This window comes from Bombina bombina, chromosome 5, assembly GCF_027579735.1.
Source record: "Bombina bombina isolate aBomBom1 chromosome 5, aBomBom1.pri, whole genome shotgun sequence".
Lineage (NCBI taxonomy): Eukaryota > Metazoa > Chordata > Amphibia > Anura > Bombinatoridae > Bombina > Bombina bombina.
This window is the reverse complement of record NC_069503.1, coordinates 918,941,053-918,958,581: the sequence shown is the minus strand read 5'-3', so window position 1 is coordinate 918,958,581 and position 17,529 is coordinate 918,941,053. Positions and strand designations below refer to the sequence as shown.

Here is a 17,529-nt window from a genome sequence, read left to right as displayed (position 1 = left end):
TTTTGAAAAGTTGAAATATTAATTTTCATATTTCGAGATTGACATTAATATCTTGAAATATTATTAAAGATTAATTTTGAAAAATTAATAAAAATATTAATTTTTCATATTTCAAAATTAATCAAAAATATAAATTTTTCATATTTTCAAAGTTAATCAAAAATATTAATTTTTCATATTTCGGAATATTAATTTTTCATATTTCAAAATTAATAATATATTTTTTTTTTTTTTTTGAAATATAAAATTTTTTCTCTCTTTTTATTGGCAAAAATTGTATTAGCATTTTAGTTAAATAAATACTAAACCAATACAATAATGTCTGTAGCCAGAAGTGACTCATTTAATTCTATACATAGCAATGAAATTGGTCCCATAACCATACCTATTACTAAAGGTCAGGTCCTTAAGAAAGATATCTTAAGTTACCTTAAAGGGAAGTTTAATATTGCGGGTGAATTAAATGATTTTATGGATATGCTTGAAACTAGGGCTAAAAATATTACCGTTAATAATAATATGTGGAATGAAGAGAATGAATTCTTCCAGGAATTATTAATGATTAATCAATGCGAAGCTCCCAAAAAGCGAGACGAACTAATACTAAAATCCTGGCCCCTTTTAATATGCATAATTGACGAAATGTCGTTTTGTGTCACGGACAAACGATTGCAAATACAGGAGCTAGAAAATAGTATTCGTTCCTCGCGCAGACGCGAAGAGGGTTTAAAAATAGCCAAAAATAAAATGGATGAATTTGCCCAAAACCTAGCCACCTTAGATAAGCACAATATGGACTTAATCGCGCAGATACAAGATTTAAATAAACAGCTTGCGCAAAGCCAGAGAGAATTAAGCGATTTAAAAAGGTCATATCGCCATAATGAAAACCCCTATATTAGCAATGAGAATAATACAGATAATGCTAACTCCTTTAGCGAACGCGTCAGGGACGAGGTACGAAAATATATAGAACAACATAGACAAATGACCCCTAACGGGTCAGAAGTAGATTTCCCAAATAGACAATCCCCTCAGGATGTAAATCCAGAGGACAGCTGTAGCGCAGCTGATGCGGGGGAGGGAAACTCTAACAGAGAGTCCCAAAATAAGTCTGATAAAGTCTATGATTCCCATAAAATAATCACCTTCGTACAACGCGCAGTACCTATATTCTCCAATAAGGGAACAACATCTGTAATTGATCATTTACAGGCTTTTGAAAATGCGTTAGCTATAATGAATGTTACAAGTGAGAAATTGAAAATTGAATTTCTACCTTGGGTATTTGACAGTAAGCATCACAAATTCTTTGCCTCACTAAAGGATATGAATATTCATTCCTGGAATGGGGTAAAACGACAATGCAGAAAAGAATTCGGGCAATATCGCACTAAAACTGCTGCGAAGATAGCGGTATATGGTTTAAAGTGTCGTGCGAATCAGAGTCCAATCGAATTCCTTTCTGTATTGAAAAATGCGTACAGTATGGCTGAAGATAATCCCAAATTTGACGGCTCAGAATTTGTAAATTTATTTTTTGAAGCACTGCCTACACCCATCAAAATTAACTTAGCTAGAGATTTTGATGAGGACTGCTCATTGGAATGGCTGATCAAAGAGAGTACAAAATTATACTCTATTCAGCAGTCCAGTGAGCAGGGGGTTAAAAAGGAATCAAAACCCAAAATTGTAGCAGAAACTAGGGTGTCACCTAAACCCCTCAATTTGGAGTCTAACAAGAGAACTTATGCAGAGGTGGCCAGTCAAAACAGGCCATCTCCACAGAGGTTTAATTCTGCCCCTCCCCCTACACAGGTTGAGGCGCAGGGAGACTATAACCAAAGTGGGGGACATAATCAGGTGAATAATTACTCACAAAGAGAATACTCACCGAATAATTGGTATCCGCGCAAGGGTAGATACAATAGACGGCGAAGATATTCTCAGGGTAACCAGACACCCCAGGTATATAATGCTCCCCAAAGTACTAATGCTGAACAAGCTGAACCCCAGGGGCAACCACGCCAGAATAGAAATAGTGGCCCTGATTCTGAGGGAACCCAATGGTCCAGGAATCAGTACAATGGGGCACCAAGAGATAGGCCCAGGGGTAGAGGTAATTTGTACAATCAGGTAGATATGCTGTTTACCCAATTAAATCGGTTGAGTGAACAAATCGCTAATATGAGTCAAAAATCTACGGCTCAGCAACCGAACAATACTTTTTTAGGGGTACAGCCAGTGGTCAGCAGTGGACCACAGGCACAGTCATAAATACTGCAGTATCACCTGAAGGGGAGGGGAGAGATATACAAAATGTAGTAATAAATATCAATGATACTAATTATGTTATCTCCCCACAGACCGGAAACGGACAAATTAGCTGTGACAATGAGCGACATCAGCCGGAAAAAGTTAACAAATCTCTTCCTTTGCAGCTCTCTCTTAACCTTGTTTCCACAGATGCAGTACAAAAGAATCCAGCCGACCCTGTCATAGAGGAAACAGGTAGGTATGAAGCTTCTTCTGCATCGGAAAGCATGGCAAACTCAGGTAATACGTGGCGAAGCCCACAAATGTATGAGAATGCAAATTTTATGTGTGAAATGATAGAAACTGCAGGAAGATATTATGTACTAGTTGAGCTGCAAGATTCAGTCTCCAACCCTATCAGGGGATTAATTGACACTGGGTCACAGGCAACTATCCTATCCCACAGATACTACACACAGCTAAATGAGCTAACACCCCACAAACCTAAAATAAAAGAATTTGACGGTTCTCTAATAGGTGTTGGGGGTGACTCCCTAAAAGTTTACGGTACTGCCTGGTTAAAATTTAAATTGGGGAACAGGGTCATAAGACACCCTGTCATTATAGTGGATCTGCCAACTGATCGTTTAATTATTGGTAGTGATCTCCTGAAACGATTAAGCACCATAATTGATTGCATAAATAATGTAATTTGGTCGCAAGTTAAACGGCCTATCAATTATGAAAAATCTGGTACATCTCGCACCCGACACAGCTGTCACGTGGTGGAAGAGAAACCAGATGCTGTGGAGATTCATTTCAGGAATAACTCTACACCTGAAATCACTATTCTACAAATAGATGATCAGACTCCTTTTAGTGGCTCTGATGGTAATACTTTTAAAATTTCGCCCGGAAAAATAGCGAATATCTCCCTAGATGGCGATATATTAACCATATCACTCCACAAGGGGGATCCTAAAATCCCTAAAGGGGGAGACCATGCTCAATACCTCACAGGGATTGAGAGAGTTAAAGAGGATCTATTTATCCCTATACAAGTGCATGACCTTGGTAAAACCAAGTATGCTAAAATAAATTTAAAACAGGAAGCTAGCTATATAAGCGAAGGTTTATTAGCGCAAATAGCTGAACCTAAAGTGATTAAATATCTTTCTCCCCAAGACCACTGTGTCAACGGCCTGGATGACAGGTCTGAAAGCTATAACATCACAGCTAAGTGCTTATTATCTATCTCTATTGGTAATAAGTCAGTGAAGCACCTGTTTTTAGTTTTAAATACTCCCCATAATCAAATATACATTGGCAATGATATCTTACATAGATATGCCATACAAATAGATTTGATTAATTCTTGCCTCTGGAGCAGGTTAAAGGGGGACCCTGAAGTATTTCAGGATGAAAATGCAGCCCTGAAATCAAACCAGCAATTGCCATATGCTGTGAATATGCAGGTATCTAGCGATGTTATAATTCCTGCTGGGGCTGATAAATTTCTTTTACCCTTACAGGTAAAGAGAGGTCAGAAATTAAAAACTTCTGAAACACTGATTTGCCTCTCCCATAGAATACAAAATCTGGGTGTCTCAGTAACCTACACTCCTATGGTGAATATTGGAACTGTTCCAATAAATATTATTGTGCATAACATGACCCCACAGGATATAACATTATCCAAGGGAACTACCATAGGATATGCACTGGAATCAAGTTATTACACTTTTGGATTCCAGAATAATGTAATTGGGCTAATACCTGAAGGATACCTAACTGAAGAACAATTAATAGAACAATCCTTTGCATCTATGCCAGAGGGTCTATTTAATATTCAGTCTATTTATCCCTTCAGCTCAGAGGAAGGCATCTGTAAAATTGAAGAAGCCTCTCTAGTGTTTGATCAGCCAATCAAACAGCAAGATTACCCCAATACCCAGAGTCATGGGAGCAATGTAAATTATAATCAAGGGGATCTCACCTCTAGACTGGAAGAAGCCTATGAAATAGGACAGCCTGAAATCTTTCCAGGATTTCAGCAAATAGTCGAAGAGCAAATATCCTTAGCTAATGGCTGTTCCAGCGATGATGAACGCCAACAGCTGCGAGAACTCCTGATGGAGTACAAGGATATTTTTGCTAAGGATTCTTATGACTGTGGTACTACAGACTTGCACATTGCAAGAATACAAACAGATCCCGATGCACCACCTGTATTTGTCAAACAATACAGACTTCCCTTAGCCTCATATGATTCTCTTGCAGAGATCATAAGGAATTTGGAAGAAAGAGGTATTATCAGACAGGTGCACAGCTCTTATAATAATCCTATTCTAGGTGTCCTTAAGCCCAATGGACAATGGCGTTTGTGTGCTGACTTAAGACAGCTAAACAAACGAGTATACATGTCTGGCTGGCCTGTACCATACATTGACCAGTGCCTAGCACAAATGCAAGGATCCAAAATATTCACTGCCATTGATTGTGCACAGGGATATTGGACCATAAAGGTACATGAAGAGGACCAATATAAGCTAGCATTCTCCTTCCAAAAGGTCCAATATGCATTCCAGAGACTTCCATTTGGATACATAAATTCTGGACATGAATTTGCTGTATTCATGCATAAGGCTATGCCTGACGCACTGGAAAGGGGGACCTTATCTTATGTTGATGATGTTTTAATCAAAAGCACCGACTTTGAAAAACACATCACAGAACTTAAACATGTCCTCAGCCAACTTAAAAGGGCAGGTGTCAAATTATCCCTGCGAAAAGCTCAATGGTGCCGCACTCGTGTAAACTTCTTGGGACATGAAGTTACCTCTGATGGATTAAATCCCCAGAAGAAAAAGGTGGAAGCTATAGTGAATTCTAAAAACCCAACTAACTTAAAGGAATTGAGATCATTCCTGGGTATGACGAATTATTCTCGCAAATTCATTGATAATTATGCGGAATTAGCTAAACCACTACTACTTCTTCTAAAGAAGGATGTGAAATGGCACTGGAGTGAGTCTCAAGAGACAGCCATCAGAGAGCTGAAGAGAAAACTCACTCAAGCACCTTGCTTAGCGTACCCTGAAGGTGGTAAACCTTTCTACTTAGAAACAGGGTACACAGATGTAAGCATGAGTGCTGTGTTATACCAAAAGCATGATAATTTGAACAAAGCCATTGCTTATGCGAGCAAAAATCTATCCCCAGTAGAAATAAAGTTTAACGATTGCGAAAAAGCCCTCTTATCTACTGTATGGGCTCTACAAAATTTCCGCAGCTATATACAGGGCGAGAAAATTATTGTAGAAACGGCCCACCAGCCTTTGCTATATTTGCAAAGTGAGAGAATAAGAGATGGGAATTTGTCTAATAGCCGCATAACAGCGTGGACTCTTTCCTTACAAGGCTGGCCCTTAGAAATTCGCTACAAGCAGAATAAAAAGAATCCAGTCGCGCAAGGGCTTGCTGAGCTCCACGACTGTACTGCTAGAGATCCTGGGGAAGAATTATCAGAAGATGATTTTCTGGAAGAACAATTGCTTTCCCCATATAAAATGTACAATGAGGACCATTGTCAAACATTACCTTGGGTATATGTTGATGGTTGTTCTTACCATGCCACTATTGATAATGAGCGCAGATTAGTCGCTGGCATTGGTATAACTGGGGCAAACGGATTCTCAAATATATCTGTAGGTTTCAACATTGGACCAAGATCCAGTCAAGTTGCAGAACTAACTGCTGTTTTCAAAACCATTGAAATGGCTATTGAACATGGTATTCATGAATTTGTGATCATAACTGACTCAAATTATGTGCGTGACAGTTTTGTTGAATACCTGCCAACTTGGAAAAGAAATGGCATGCAGAAAAGCAATAACAAACCAGTCAAGCATGGCAAATTGTTCTGCGAGATTGATAATCTGGTAGTATCCAATGATTTAACCATACACTGGAAAAAGACCAAGGGTCATTCCAGAGTTTTAGGTCCTGATAAGGAAGGCAATGACCTTGCGGACTCATTAGCCAAACAAGGAGCCATAACTGGAGAACTCCTTAATATTGAACACTTAATGGGTGCAATTCAGGTAGAAGCCATTACCAGAAACCAGGCAAAACAACAGAGTGAGCCTAACTTGGTACAATGGAGTCAGGATTCTCCTAGTGAGGACCTGATCACTAGTCAAAAAGAAGACCCCATTGTAGGCATCTTCTATAAACACATAGAAGATCCTGAAAGCAACCCCATCTCAAAAGATGATTATATTGGCAAAGAAGATCTGAGAATCTTAATAAAATCTAAATCACAATTCAAATTACAGGATGGTTTGTTAATTAGAACCTCCAAAACTGGCATCCAACAGTGGGTAGTACCCACCAAGTTCAGAGGTCTAATGCTTCAACATGCCCATGATGCTCCCACATCTGGTCATCGCGGTGCCAAACTCACGTACGAAATATTGCGTGACTACGCTTTTTGGCCACACATGTTGAAAGATGTTCAAACCTACTGTCAAGGGTGTTTAATCTGTCCACAGTTCCAACCCACTGCCCCAACGCATAGAGCGCCATTGCAGAAAAGGGGGATGGTAATGCCATGGTCAGATATACAAATTGATTTTATTGGTCCGGTAACAAGGTCATCAAGAGGTAACAAGTACATGTTAACAGTGACATGCCTGTTCACTAAATGGGTAGAGTGCATTAATGCACCTAACAATAGTGCTGAAACATGTGCAGCATTGCTCATCAACCATGTATTTTCCAGATTTGGTTTGCCCCAAAGAATCGAATCAGATCGGGGGACCCACTTCACTAGCGAAGTGATGACAAAAATGTGGAAAATACTAGGGGTTAAAAGAAAGCTCCATATTGCTTATAGAGCTGCCTCAAGTGGTGGTGTAGAGCGTTACAACCAATCCATTGTTAAAATCCTCAAAAAGTTTGTGAGTGAAACAGGTAAAGACTGGGATATAAAACTACCTCTAGTCTTAATGGCATTAAGAGCAACTCCAAGTAATGCTACCAAGATGTCACCTTTTGAGCTGATGACTGGTAGAAGAATGGTTCTACCTCAGCATCTGCTGTACCGTACATCAGACCAAAATTTGATAAACGCTGCCAATACACATCAATATATGGAAAACTTAAGGAAGCACCTGCAATATGCCTTTGCATTTGCTCAAAGGAATTTAGAAAGAGCCGCAACTGCCACTAAAACCTATTATGATCTCAAAACATCCAAAAAGGAATATGAAATAAATGATAAAGTTTATCTTTATAACTTTGGAAGAGATCAGGTTAGGGAGAAGAAATTTCTTCCCTCATGGAAAGGTCCTTTTGTCATTACTGACAAAATATCTCCAGTGGCCTATAAAATACGGATCCCCAAAAATGAAGGTTTCATAGATAAATGGGTACATATAAATCAACTGCGGGCATGTCATCCCAGGTCCCAACTACAAGTCATAGAGGGAGAATGAAGTGTCATATCCCCAAATGCACTAAAGACATACTGTAATTTAAAGATGCCTAACTGATAAACATGAAAGCTCAAAATAACAAACTTTCTTCATAAGAGACTGTCTATGAGGTATACGGTTGATCCTCATCAAATACCACTGACTTTAAGCCAATTCAAATACATGTGTCCTACATCTATTTGAAGTTGGAAGGGGGATTTATGTCAGAGTATATGAATATTATGATGAATATTACATATGTGTACATATATATATATATATATATATATATATATGTATATTTTATACACTGTATATGTTAGATGAGAACTCAGGATTAATTAAACATGAGTTTGTTGAACACAGCTTCTAATACACGTCTATCAGGATTGACGATCAGTAGAGCCTTTTTGAAACACAAACATTTCTTTTCTAAAGGAAATAGCTCAGTGACCCTATTCATTTGACTATATATGCAGATTTTTATAACCTCAGAACATTTGGTGAGGTGAGAAAAGAATGTGTTCAAGGACCCCTTTGGAATTTGACACGTGTGATACAACAGTTCTATCTCACTGAATCTCTATTTGAAGACTTACTGCAAAAACCCCTCTTGGGGGAAGGTGACACAAATAAAATCAAATACTCATCTGCACTGCTGGCTAAACAGGAAATATGCTGTTTTAAAGACTCTTACAACTCCTCATGGATTGACCCCATGTGGTGAGTATGAGACAAAAAGTCTGGCAACTGAAGTTACTGAAAAGTTAGAATGTTAGGATAATACAGTGAAGACAAATGACTTACATTATGATTCATGATATATATATATTAAAATTAAGCACATTGTATTAGGTGGATGATTGCTGCAGGGGATATTTATATAGGAAATAAATTCAGATATACATAGAAATGATGTATATGTTTTGAAAACACAAAAGATCTTACTTAGCCTCTGTGTGTTTAAAAACATGAATAGATGTTTATGGACCTGAAGAGAAGTGATTATTAACATTTATTTTCTTATTTCAGATCTACATAGACAGGATTCACTTGGAATACAGTACAATACTGAATTAAAAATAAGCTATTATTCACATATAAATGCCAGGATACCGATAAAATTGTAATGCATTTTAAGCTACTAATTAGCAGTATTAAATTGCCTTGATATAATAAAATGTTAATAATATAACATATTTGGTATCAGAATAATCAGAAAAAAATAACCTAATATTAACCATCTGTAATTGGGGTTATATATGATTAATGCAGAGAGTGTAATCTGATTAAATAACCATTTTATAAAAAAAAAAATTAACTTGCTTAAAAATGTCAGAAATGCTGTATTGTATTGCTATGTTGTACTGTATGCTGCCACCTGGTGTTATGTTGCGAGAACTACAGCCAGAAGGTTCTTTCTGGCTGTTAAAAATGAAATTTCCAAGGGCCAATCCGATTTAGACTTCCCAGATAACCAATGGGAAGGTCAGCTCCCGTAGTGCCACCCACATGATGTCATCAATGATTATATAATGGGAGTGTTGAATGCACAAGAGAGAGTTGTCTGTAACTTGTTGAAAATTAGTGATCTGATTTTGGCTGCGATATACCTGAAAAAAAAAAAAAGTTCACTTCAGCAAGGAGCTTAAAACTTATCCTTGATTTGTGCAAAAACCTTCTTTCAAATGAGATGACCTAAAGACCGCTACGAATTGGTTCAAAATTGGTGAAGTATATTGTATTTTAAATTGGTAGTTATAAGCCTAGGTATTGTTCAAATCTGTGTCTGAATTGGCTAAGTAACTCATCTATACAAGTTCTGATATTGTCGGTTAATTTTGTATTAGGATAAATTGCAGTTAAATAGCAGAATATATATTTTATCCTATTGTTTTATAAACACTGTTTAGAATTGTATTGCTTGGATGTTAAAGGTTTTTAGTCCCATTGTGTTAAATAAATAAGGCTGAATTGTGAAGGTATATTTTTCTGGGTTTTGTAAGAAGGATAGCATATCTTAAGAGTTGGTTTTACGCATATAAACTTTTATTTAGTTTCCTTTTACTGCAAATATAGTTCAATATGTTTATGGATATTAACTAAATAAAAGAATTCAGATATTTATATTAATTGTATGGTCTAGTAGGTGCATGGTTGATAAGGGTTTCTATTTCTTTGTATTGTGTTTATAACCCTGCCATAAACTTATATATATTATTTGGATAGCACTGCTAAGATTTTCATAAATATACTGACAGGACGGAGACAGGGAACTCTTTTCTATGTTCACCTTCCATCCGTGAGACCTGAGAAAGGCTAAAACAATGTCTGTATGAGCCCTTGCTTTGGAAAGGGACGAAGCTTGGATTAGAATGTTGTCTAGGTAAGGTGCTACAGCAATGCCCCTCGGCCTTAGGATCGCTAGAAGGGACCCTAGCACCTTTGTGAAAATTCTGGGAGCAGTGGCTAAACCGAATGGAAGAGCCACAAACTGGTAATGTTTGTCCAGAAAGGCGAACCTCAGGAACTGATGATGATCTTTGTGGATAGGAATATGCAGGTATGCATCCTTTAAGTCCACGGTAGTCATATATTGACCCTCCTGGATCGTTGGTAAAATCGCCCGAATGGTTTCCATTTTGAATGATGGAACTCTGAGGAATTTGTTTAGAATTTTTAAATCCAGAATTGGCCTGAAAGTTCCTTCTTTTTTGGGAACTACAAACAGGTTTGAGTAAAACCCCAGACCTTGTTCCGCTGTTGGAACTGGGAGTATCACTCCCATCTTTAATAGGTCTCCTACGCAATGTAAGAATGCCTGTCTCTTTATCTGGTCTGAAGATAAGCGAGACATGTGGAACCGTCCCCTTGGAGGAAGTTCCTTGAGCTCTAGAAGATACCCCTGAGAGACTATTTCTAGTGCCCAGGGATCCTGAACATCTCTTGCCCAAGCCTGAGCAAAGAGAGAAAGTCTGCCCCCTACTAGATCCGGTCCCGGATCGGGGGCTACCCCTTCATGCTGTCTTGGTAGCAGCAGCAGGCTTCTTGGCCTGTTTACCCTTGTTCCAGCCTTGCAATGGTTTCCATGCTGGTTTAGGCTGGGAAGCTTTACCCTCTTGTCTAGAGGCTGCAGAGTTAGGAGCCGGTCCGTTCCTGAAATTGCGAAAGGAACGAAAATTAGATTTGTTCTTAGCCTTGAAAGGCCTATCCTGTGGGAGGGCATGGCCCTTTCCCCCAGTGATGTCTGAAATAATCTTCTTCAATTCTGGCCCGAAAAGGGTCTTACCTTTGAAAGGAATATTAAGCAATTTTGTGTTGGACGACACATCCGCCGACCAAGATTTTAGCCAAAGCGCCCTGCGCGCCACTATTGCAAAACCTGAATTTTTCGCCGCTAATTTTGCCAATTGAAAAGCGGCATCCAAAATAAAGGAATTAGCCAACTTTAGTGCGTGAATTCTGTCCATGACTTCATCATATGGAGTCTCCTTTTGGAGCGAATTTTCTAGTTCCTCGAACCAAAAAGACGCCGCCGTGGTGACAAGAATAATGCACGAAATTGGTTGAAGAAGGAAACCTTGCTGAACAAAAATCTTTTTAAGCAATCCTTCCAATTTTTTATCCATAGGATCTTTGAAAGCTCAACTGTCCTCTATAGGAATAGTTGTGCGCTTGGCTAACGTTGAAACTGCCCCCTCTACCTTAGGGACCGTTTGCCATGCGTCCCTTCTGGGGTCAACAATGGGGAACATTTTCTTGAATATAGGAGGTGGAACAAAAGGTACACCTGGCTTCTCCCACTCCTTAGTCACTATGTCCGCCACCCTCTTGGGTATCGGAAAAGCATCAGCATGCACTGGGACCTCTAAGAATTTGTCCATTTTGCACAACTTCTCTGGAATCACCAAAGAATCACAATCATCAAGGGTAGCTATTACCTCCTTAAGCAGGGCGCGGAAATGTTCTAGCTTAAATTTAAATGCCACGATATCAGATTCTGCCTGCTGAGAAATTTTTCTTGAATCTGAAATTTCTCCGTCAGACAGACCCTCCCTCACTGCCAACTCAGATTGATGTGAGGGTATAACAGATAAATTATCGTCAGCGCCAACTTGCTCATCCTCTGTATTTAAAACTGAGCAATCACGCTTTCTGGGAAATGCTGGCAGTTTGGATAAAAGAGCTGCTATAGAATTATCCATTACTGCTGTTAATTGCTGCATAGTAACAAGCATTGGCGCGCTAGATGTACTAGGTATCGCCTGCAAAACTGGTGTTGACACAGAAGGAGAGGATGATGAACTATCCCCACTACCTTCATTTAAAGAATCATCTTGGGCAACATTATGAAATGTGACAGTACTGTCCTTACTTTGTTTGGACACCATGGCACAATTAGCATACATTTAATGGGGGAAGCACCTTGGCTTCCATACACACAGAACATATGCTATCTGAAGGTACAGACATGTTAGACAGACTTAGGCAGGTTTTTAATGCAATAAAAACAATTTTAAACAAAACTGTTACTGTCTCTTTAAATAATAAAAAGAGCACACTTTATTTCTGAATGATCGAAAAACTATGAAAGAAAAATCCGATCTTTATGAAATTTATACCCCAGTGTCTTAATGCTTTGAAAGTATTGCACACCAAATTTCAAGTCTCTAAACCCTTAAATGAGCAAACCGGAGCTAATATCCTTAGGGGTTATTCACCAAAGAAATAAGCCTTTCTGAGTCCTTTTCTAAGCCACAGGACCCTCTCATGTGAAGCTGCATGTACTGCCTATAGAAGTAACTGCGCAACTGAGGCGCAAAAATGAGGCCTCCTCCCTCTGCATACCAGAGTGAAGGGGCCTTTCTGACTAAATTAGGCGTCTAAACAACTGCCAGGCGCAATAAACGTTCCCAAAAGTGTTTTAATGTCATATAAATATGATAAAAATAAATCGACTTAGCCCACAAAAGTGTCAACCAGCATAGAGCCCAATTTATAAGCCTTAATTCTGTTACTGAGTCTAAGAAAATGGCTTACCGATCCCATAAGGGAAAACTGACAGTCTTCTAGCATTACTAGGTCTTGTTAGAAAAGAGACTGGTCATACCTGAAGCAGATAAGTCTGCAAACTGTTCCCCCCAACTGAAGTTCACTGGTTTCAACAGTCCTGCGTGGGAACAGCAATGGATTTTAGTTACTGGTGCTAAAATCATACTCCTCTTTTAACAGAAATCTTCATCACTTTCTGTTGTAGAGTAAATAGTACAAACCGGCACTATTTTAAAATAACAAACTCTTGATAGAAGAAATAAAACTACAACTAACACCACATACTCTTTACCATCCCCGTGGAGATGCTACTTGTTCAGAGCGGCAAAGAGAATGACTGGGGGGCGGAGCCAGAGGGGGGGCTATATGGACAGCTTTTGCTGTGTGCTCTCTTTGCCATTTCCTGTAGGGAATGAGAATATCCCACAAGTAAGGATGAAGCCGTGGACCGGACACACCAATGTAGGAGAAATTCTATTTACAGACGACTAAGGATTTTTGTCAGTCTTCTGCTCTGTTTGTGGTATTCTCTGGGAAATGTAAAGGGCAGAAAGCTACGGCTACTTCTTTCTTTGTTGCTGAAGAGTATCATTCGCTTTGCCTATGAGACTGCTGGACAGCAGCCTCTTGAGAGAGTTACGGCTCATTCTACGAGGGCTGTTTCCTCTTCCTGGGCATTGAAAAATGAAGCTTCTGTGGAATAGATTTGCAAGGCTGCAACTTGGTCTTCTCTTTACACTTTTTCAAAATTCTATAAATTTGACACTTTTGCCTCAGCTGAGGCCTCTTTTGGAGAAAGGTTCTTCAAGCAGTGGTGCCTTCCGTTTAGGTTCCCTGTCTTGTCCCTCCCTTATCTGTGTACTCTAGCTTGGGTATTGATTCCCAATAGTAATTAGATGATCCGTAGACTCATCTTGTCATTAGAAAGAAAACAAAATTTAAATGTATTTCTTTCTTTTTTGACACGATGAGTCCAAGGGCCGCCCTGTTCTTTTTGGACAGGGTTGTTATAAACTTCAGACACCTCTGCACCTTGTTGCTTCCTTTCTCTCCTTTGCTTCGGTCGAATGACTGGGGTTGTAGCGAAGGGAGGTGATATTTAACAGCTTTTCTGTGGTGTTCTTTGCCGCCTCCTGCTGGGCATGAGTGATATTCCCAATAGTAATTAGATGATCCGTGGACTCATCGTGTCAAGAAATAAATAAATCAGGTAAGCATAAATTTTGTTTTTGTTAGAAGATTTGGAAGAGCTGCTGAGTGTGTTTTCCCTGGATTTGGATCTTGGTCTTGCCGTTCAGAAGATACCTTATCTGACCGCATCTATTAGTTTTCGGACACATATGACTTTAATTACACAAAAGATTATATTACATATTACTCTCACAATCATTATTTTGAGGCGCCTCCTATTATTTGGGCTTTTTTGGCACAGATAATCAGGATTAGAGCAAATGAGTTGTCTTGCACAAAGCAGTGCAATATTTAATTGTAGAATTATAAACCATAAAACGCCATATGTTCTGTGACTTCTCTTGAATACTGGTGCTTACATTTGTTCATGTAATAGAGAACAATAAAGTCATTTTTAGTAGCAACCTAACATAAATGTACTTGATGAAAGGTTTATATATATATATTTATTTATTTATTTATTTTAAAGAAACCCTTATGTTCTGAGTCAGTTAATTGTTCAGTTAGGTGTTAAATTGCTGACATAAAAGTGCAAAAAGAAAACGCTGTCAAGTTTTAGAGCTTTGTATTATTGCACTGTTGCTTATTTATAATTGTGTGTTTAATTCCTGCAGTTAAAATCGGCTACAGAGCAGCAATGCACTACTGAGTACCTAGTTAGACCCCTCTGGTGAGCCAATAACAAGAGGCATATGTATTTAGCCACCAATCACCAGCTAGCTGCTATTCGTGCACTGCTGCTCCTGTGCCTACATAGGTATGCCTTTCAGCAATGGATAGCAAGAGATCATAGTACATTTGATAATAGAACATGCAATTTTTTAAAGACTTTTCTATTTACTTCTGTTTGAACCATGACAGTTATATTGTGTCTTTCATGTCCCTTTAAATTAAATAAAAAGGTCCTCTATTTAGTACTTAAAGACTGCTTCTTGTCTTCATGGATTGCCATTCATATGAGTTGTTGCTCTTTTGTTTTCTTAACAGCTCGCCAAGTCTTTTACGCCATTGGATGTCCTTCTGGGTTTGATTGCAGCTGCAACGCATGATTTGGATCATCCTGGTGTAAATCAGCCTTTTCTAGTAAAAACAAACCACTACTTAGCAACTTTATACAAAGTAAGTAAGATCTGTATCTCAGTTGTAGCTATGCAGTAGTATTGTGTGTGTAGTCTAGGTCTGTTAACTAATGTGATGGGAACACAATAAATTAGGAAAGATATAAAGGGGCAATTTTAAAATGCTTTAATATGTTGCCGTATTTTTGCACTATTGGTTGAACAGAATTAAAACAAAAGGGATTAACACAGTTAAACTCTGATCCCTATTGGTTATGCACTACTGGTCTAGAGCTGAATACAGCCAGTCATCTGGGGATATATATATGTATATATGTATGTATATATGACTTGTTCGTTACCAATTTCAGTTATCACTACTACATTCGGGTTTTACATTCTATCAAATGAGTAACGGGCTCCCAGCTACCAATAGGAAATTGTTGTGCAGTGAGCGACATGGTATTTCAATCAGAGCCTTAGTTTGTAACATGCAGGGCTTATAACAGTTTCAAACTGTAAGGAAATTCCCTTCAGATCAGTTAACCAGGTACTTGGGCAGATGCCAAAATAAGTGCTGTGAAAGTTTTCTTAAACATCAGAATTCTTCAATTCATTATTTTTTTCCCTCAAGAATACCTCAGTATTAGAAAACCACCACTGGAGATCAGCAGTTGGATTGTTGCGAGAATCTGGTTTGTTTTCACACCTGACATTAGAAGAGAGGTAGGTTGTAGTAAACTTATATATATATTTTTTTATTGATCCATGTTCTCCCCAGGACCTATTTAATGAGCACACCACCCAGCTGATTTTACAGACTACCTGGCAAAAATGGAAACCAATATTAAGCTAAAATTAGCTAATATTATTTTCCTTTAAATGTTTGTTGTACAAATTATCATTACATCAATTTATGTTAATTTATGCTATTAATGTGTGCTTTAAATAGCTTAAGTAATATTTAGAAATATCAGAAAATGTTATAATATTACAAAGCATTGCATGCACTGCCCTCAGTACTTCAAAAAGTTTTCTGTAAGCGCTCTAAAAATGTGTATGTGTGTGTGTGTGTGTGTGTGTGTATGTGTGTGTGTATGTATATATATATATATATATATATATATATATATATATATATATTTTTTTTATATTTCATCAGACGGTGAGAGTCTAAGAGTCATCACATGTGGCAATATTCCCTTCCTGACCACTAGGAGGAGGCAAGACACCCCAACTAACCTGAGCTTTAAATCCCTTCCACTTCCCATGACCCTTAATCATTTTATTTTGCCTCCTTAATTAGGAGTGAGGTGAAAAGTGAAGTGCAAGATCTACTCATCGTTTGAAAGGGGATCCTCTAACCGATCTAAGGCTCGAATCCTCCTCACAGTAACGTGCCATTCAGATGTGTAGGCAAGGAGTTTTCATCCAGTCAGTGAAAAGTATTTTTTTCAGTAAAGACATATTGCAGTCCTTCCAGGTAAAATGTGGACTTGTCCACCAATCCCCTGGTCTACTGTCAGCTGCGCTATGTGAAACCCCAGCCCTGCACAGGTGAAATGTGGACTTGTTCACTAATCCCCTGGGTTGAGATGCTTTTACAAACTTAGATCCTTGGCATTGTGCTCACACTGCCTAGGATGGGCTTGTCTACTGGAAGCAAGTAGCTGCAGCTGAAGTAAACACAGTGGATGGAGGTCCTGAGAGGTGAGTACCTACTATGTGAAGATGTTCATACTAATAACTGGTGGGTTATTAGTATGAATATGTTCACATGCTTCGCATAGTCTGGGGATATATGTTTATACACTATACACCTTTATACTAGCAGTTCATAGCACTTTTGGGCACTTTTTATAAAAACTTTGTTTTCTGAGTTTACTGTTGCTTTAAATTTAGTATGTTTTTCTTCACCTGCGCTAAAATTCTGCTTGTTACCTTCTGGTTTTTAGCTTTAGTGCAGGTGTTCCTGTTTTGCTGTAACATTCTCAGCATGTAGGAAGGTTCTTAGGACTGGTTGAGGTGGTAAGGGCACTCTGATTATCAGAGCTTGGTCTCACACAGACCGCTGCAGCTTGGGGGCAGGCTGTAAGGATAAGGGCACTAGTTAGAGAGCAAGGATATTCCCCTTGCTCCCTAACTAGTGTGTATGACGTACATATTCATATGCAATATTCAAATCACTGCAAGGTTTATTAGGAGCATTAGCAGCAAAATTGCTAATTCATGTCAATTACAAACTTTATTTGAAATTTTTATTGAAATAGCCCATATTTTTTTGTGTGTTTAATGTCCCTTTAGTTCTAAGAATGCTGCATTAGCTGTTTTAGCTAGGCGAGCCTTGTGGCTTAAGTCTTGGTCTGCTTACATGGTGTATAAGTGCAGACTGTTTTCTCTCCCTTTTCAGGGTAAACCTCTGGTTTTGAACTGGATGCTATTATTGCCACAGTCACAGGGGGTAAGGGAGCTCTTCTGCCCCAGGATAAGAAATT

The 17,529-nt window shown here is 38.5% G+C and overlaps 1 protein-coding gene across 4 annotated transcripts in view; it reads left to right on the top strand.

The window, feature by feature from the left end:
* Positions 1-17,529, top strand: part of PDE7A (phosphodiesterase 7A) — a 302,393-nt gene that overhangs the window by 237,714 nt on the left and 47,150 nt on the right. For all 4 annotated transcript variants that reach the window (XM_053715083.1, XM_053715081.1, XM_053715082.1 and 1 more), the window contains 2 exons: positions 14,964-15,095; positions 15,669-15,760. In XM_053715083.1, the coding sequence (XP_053571058.1) occupies positions 14,964-15,095; positions 15,669-15,760 (224 nt within the window). The remainder of the gene's footprint in view (positions 1-14,963; positions 15,096-15,668; positions 15,761-17,529) is intronic.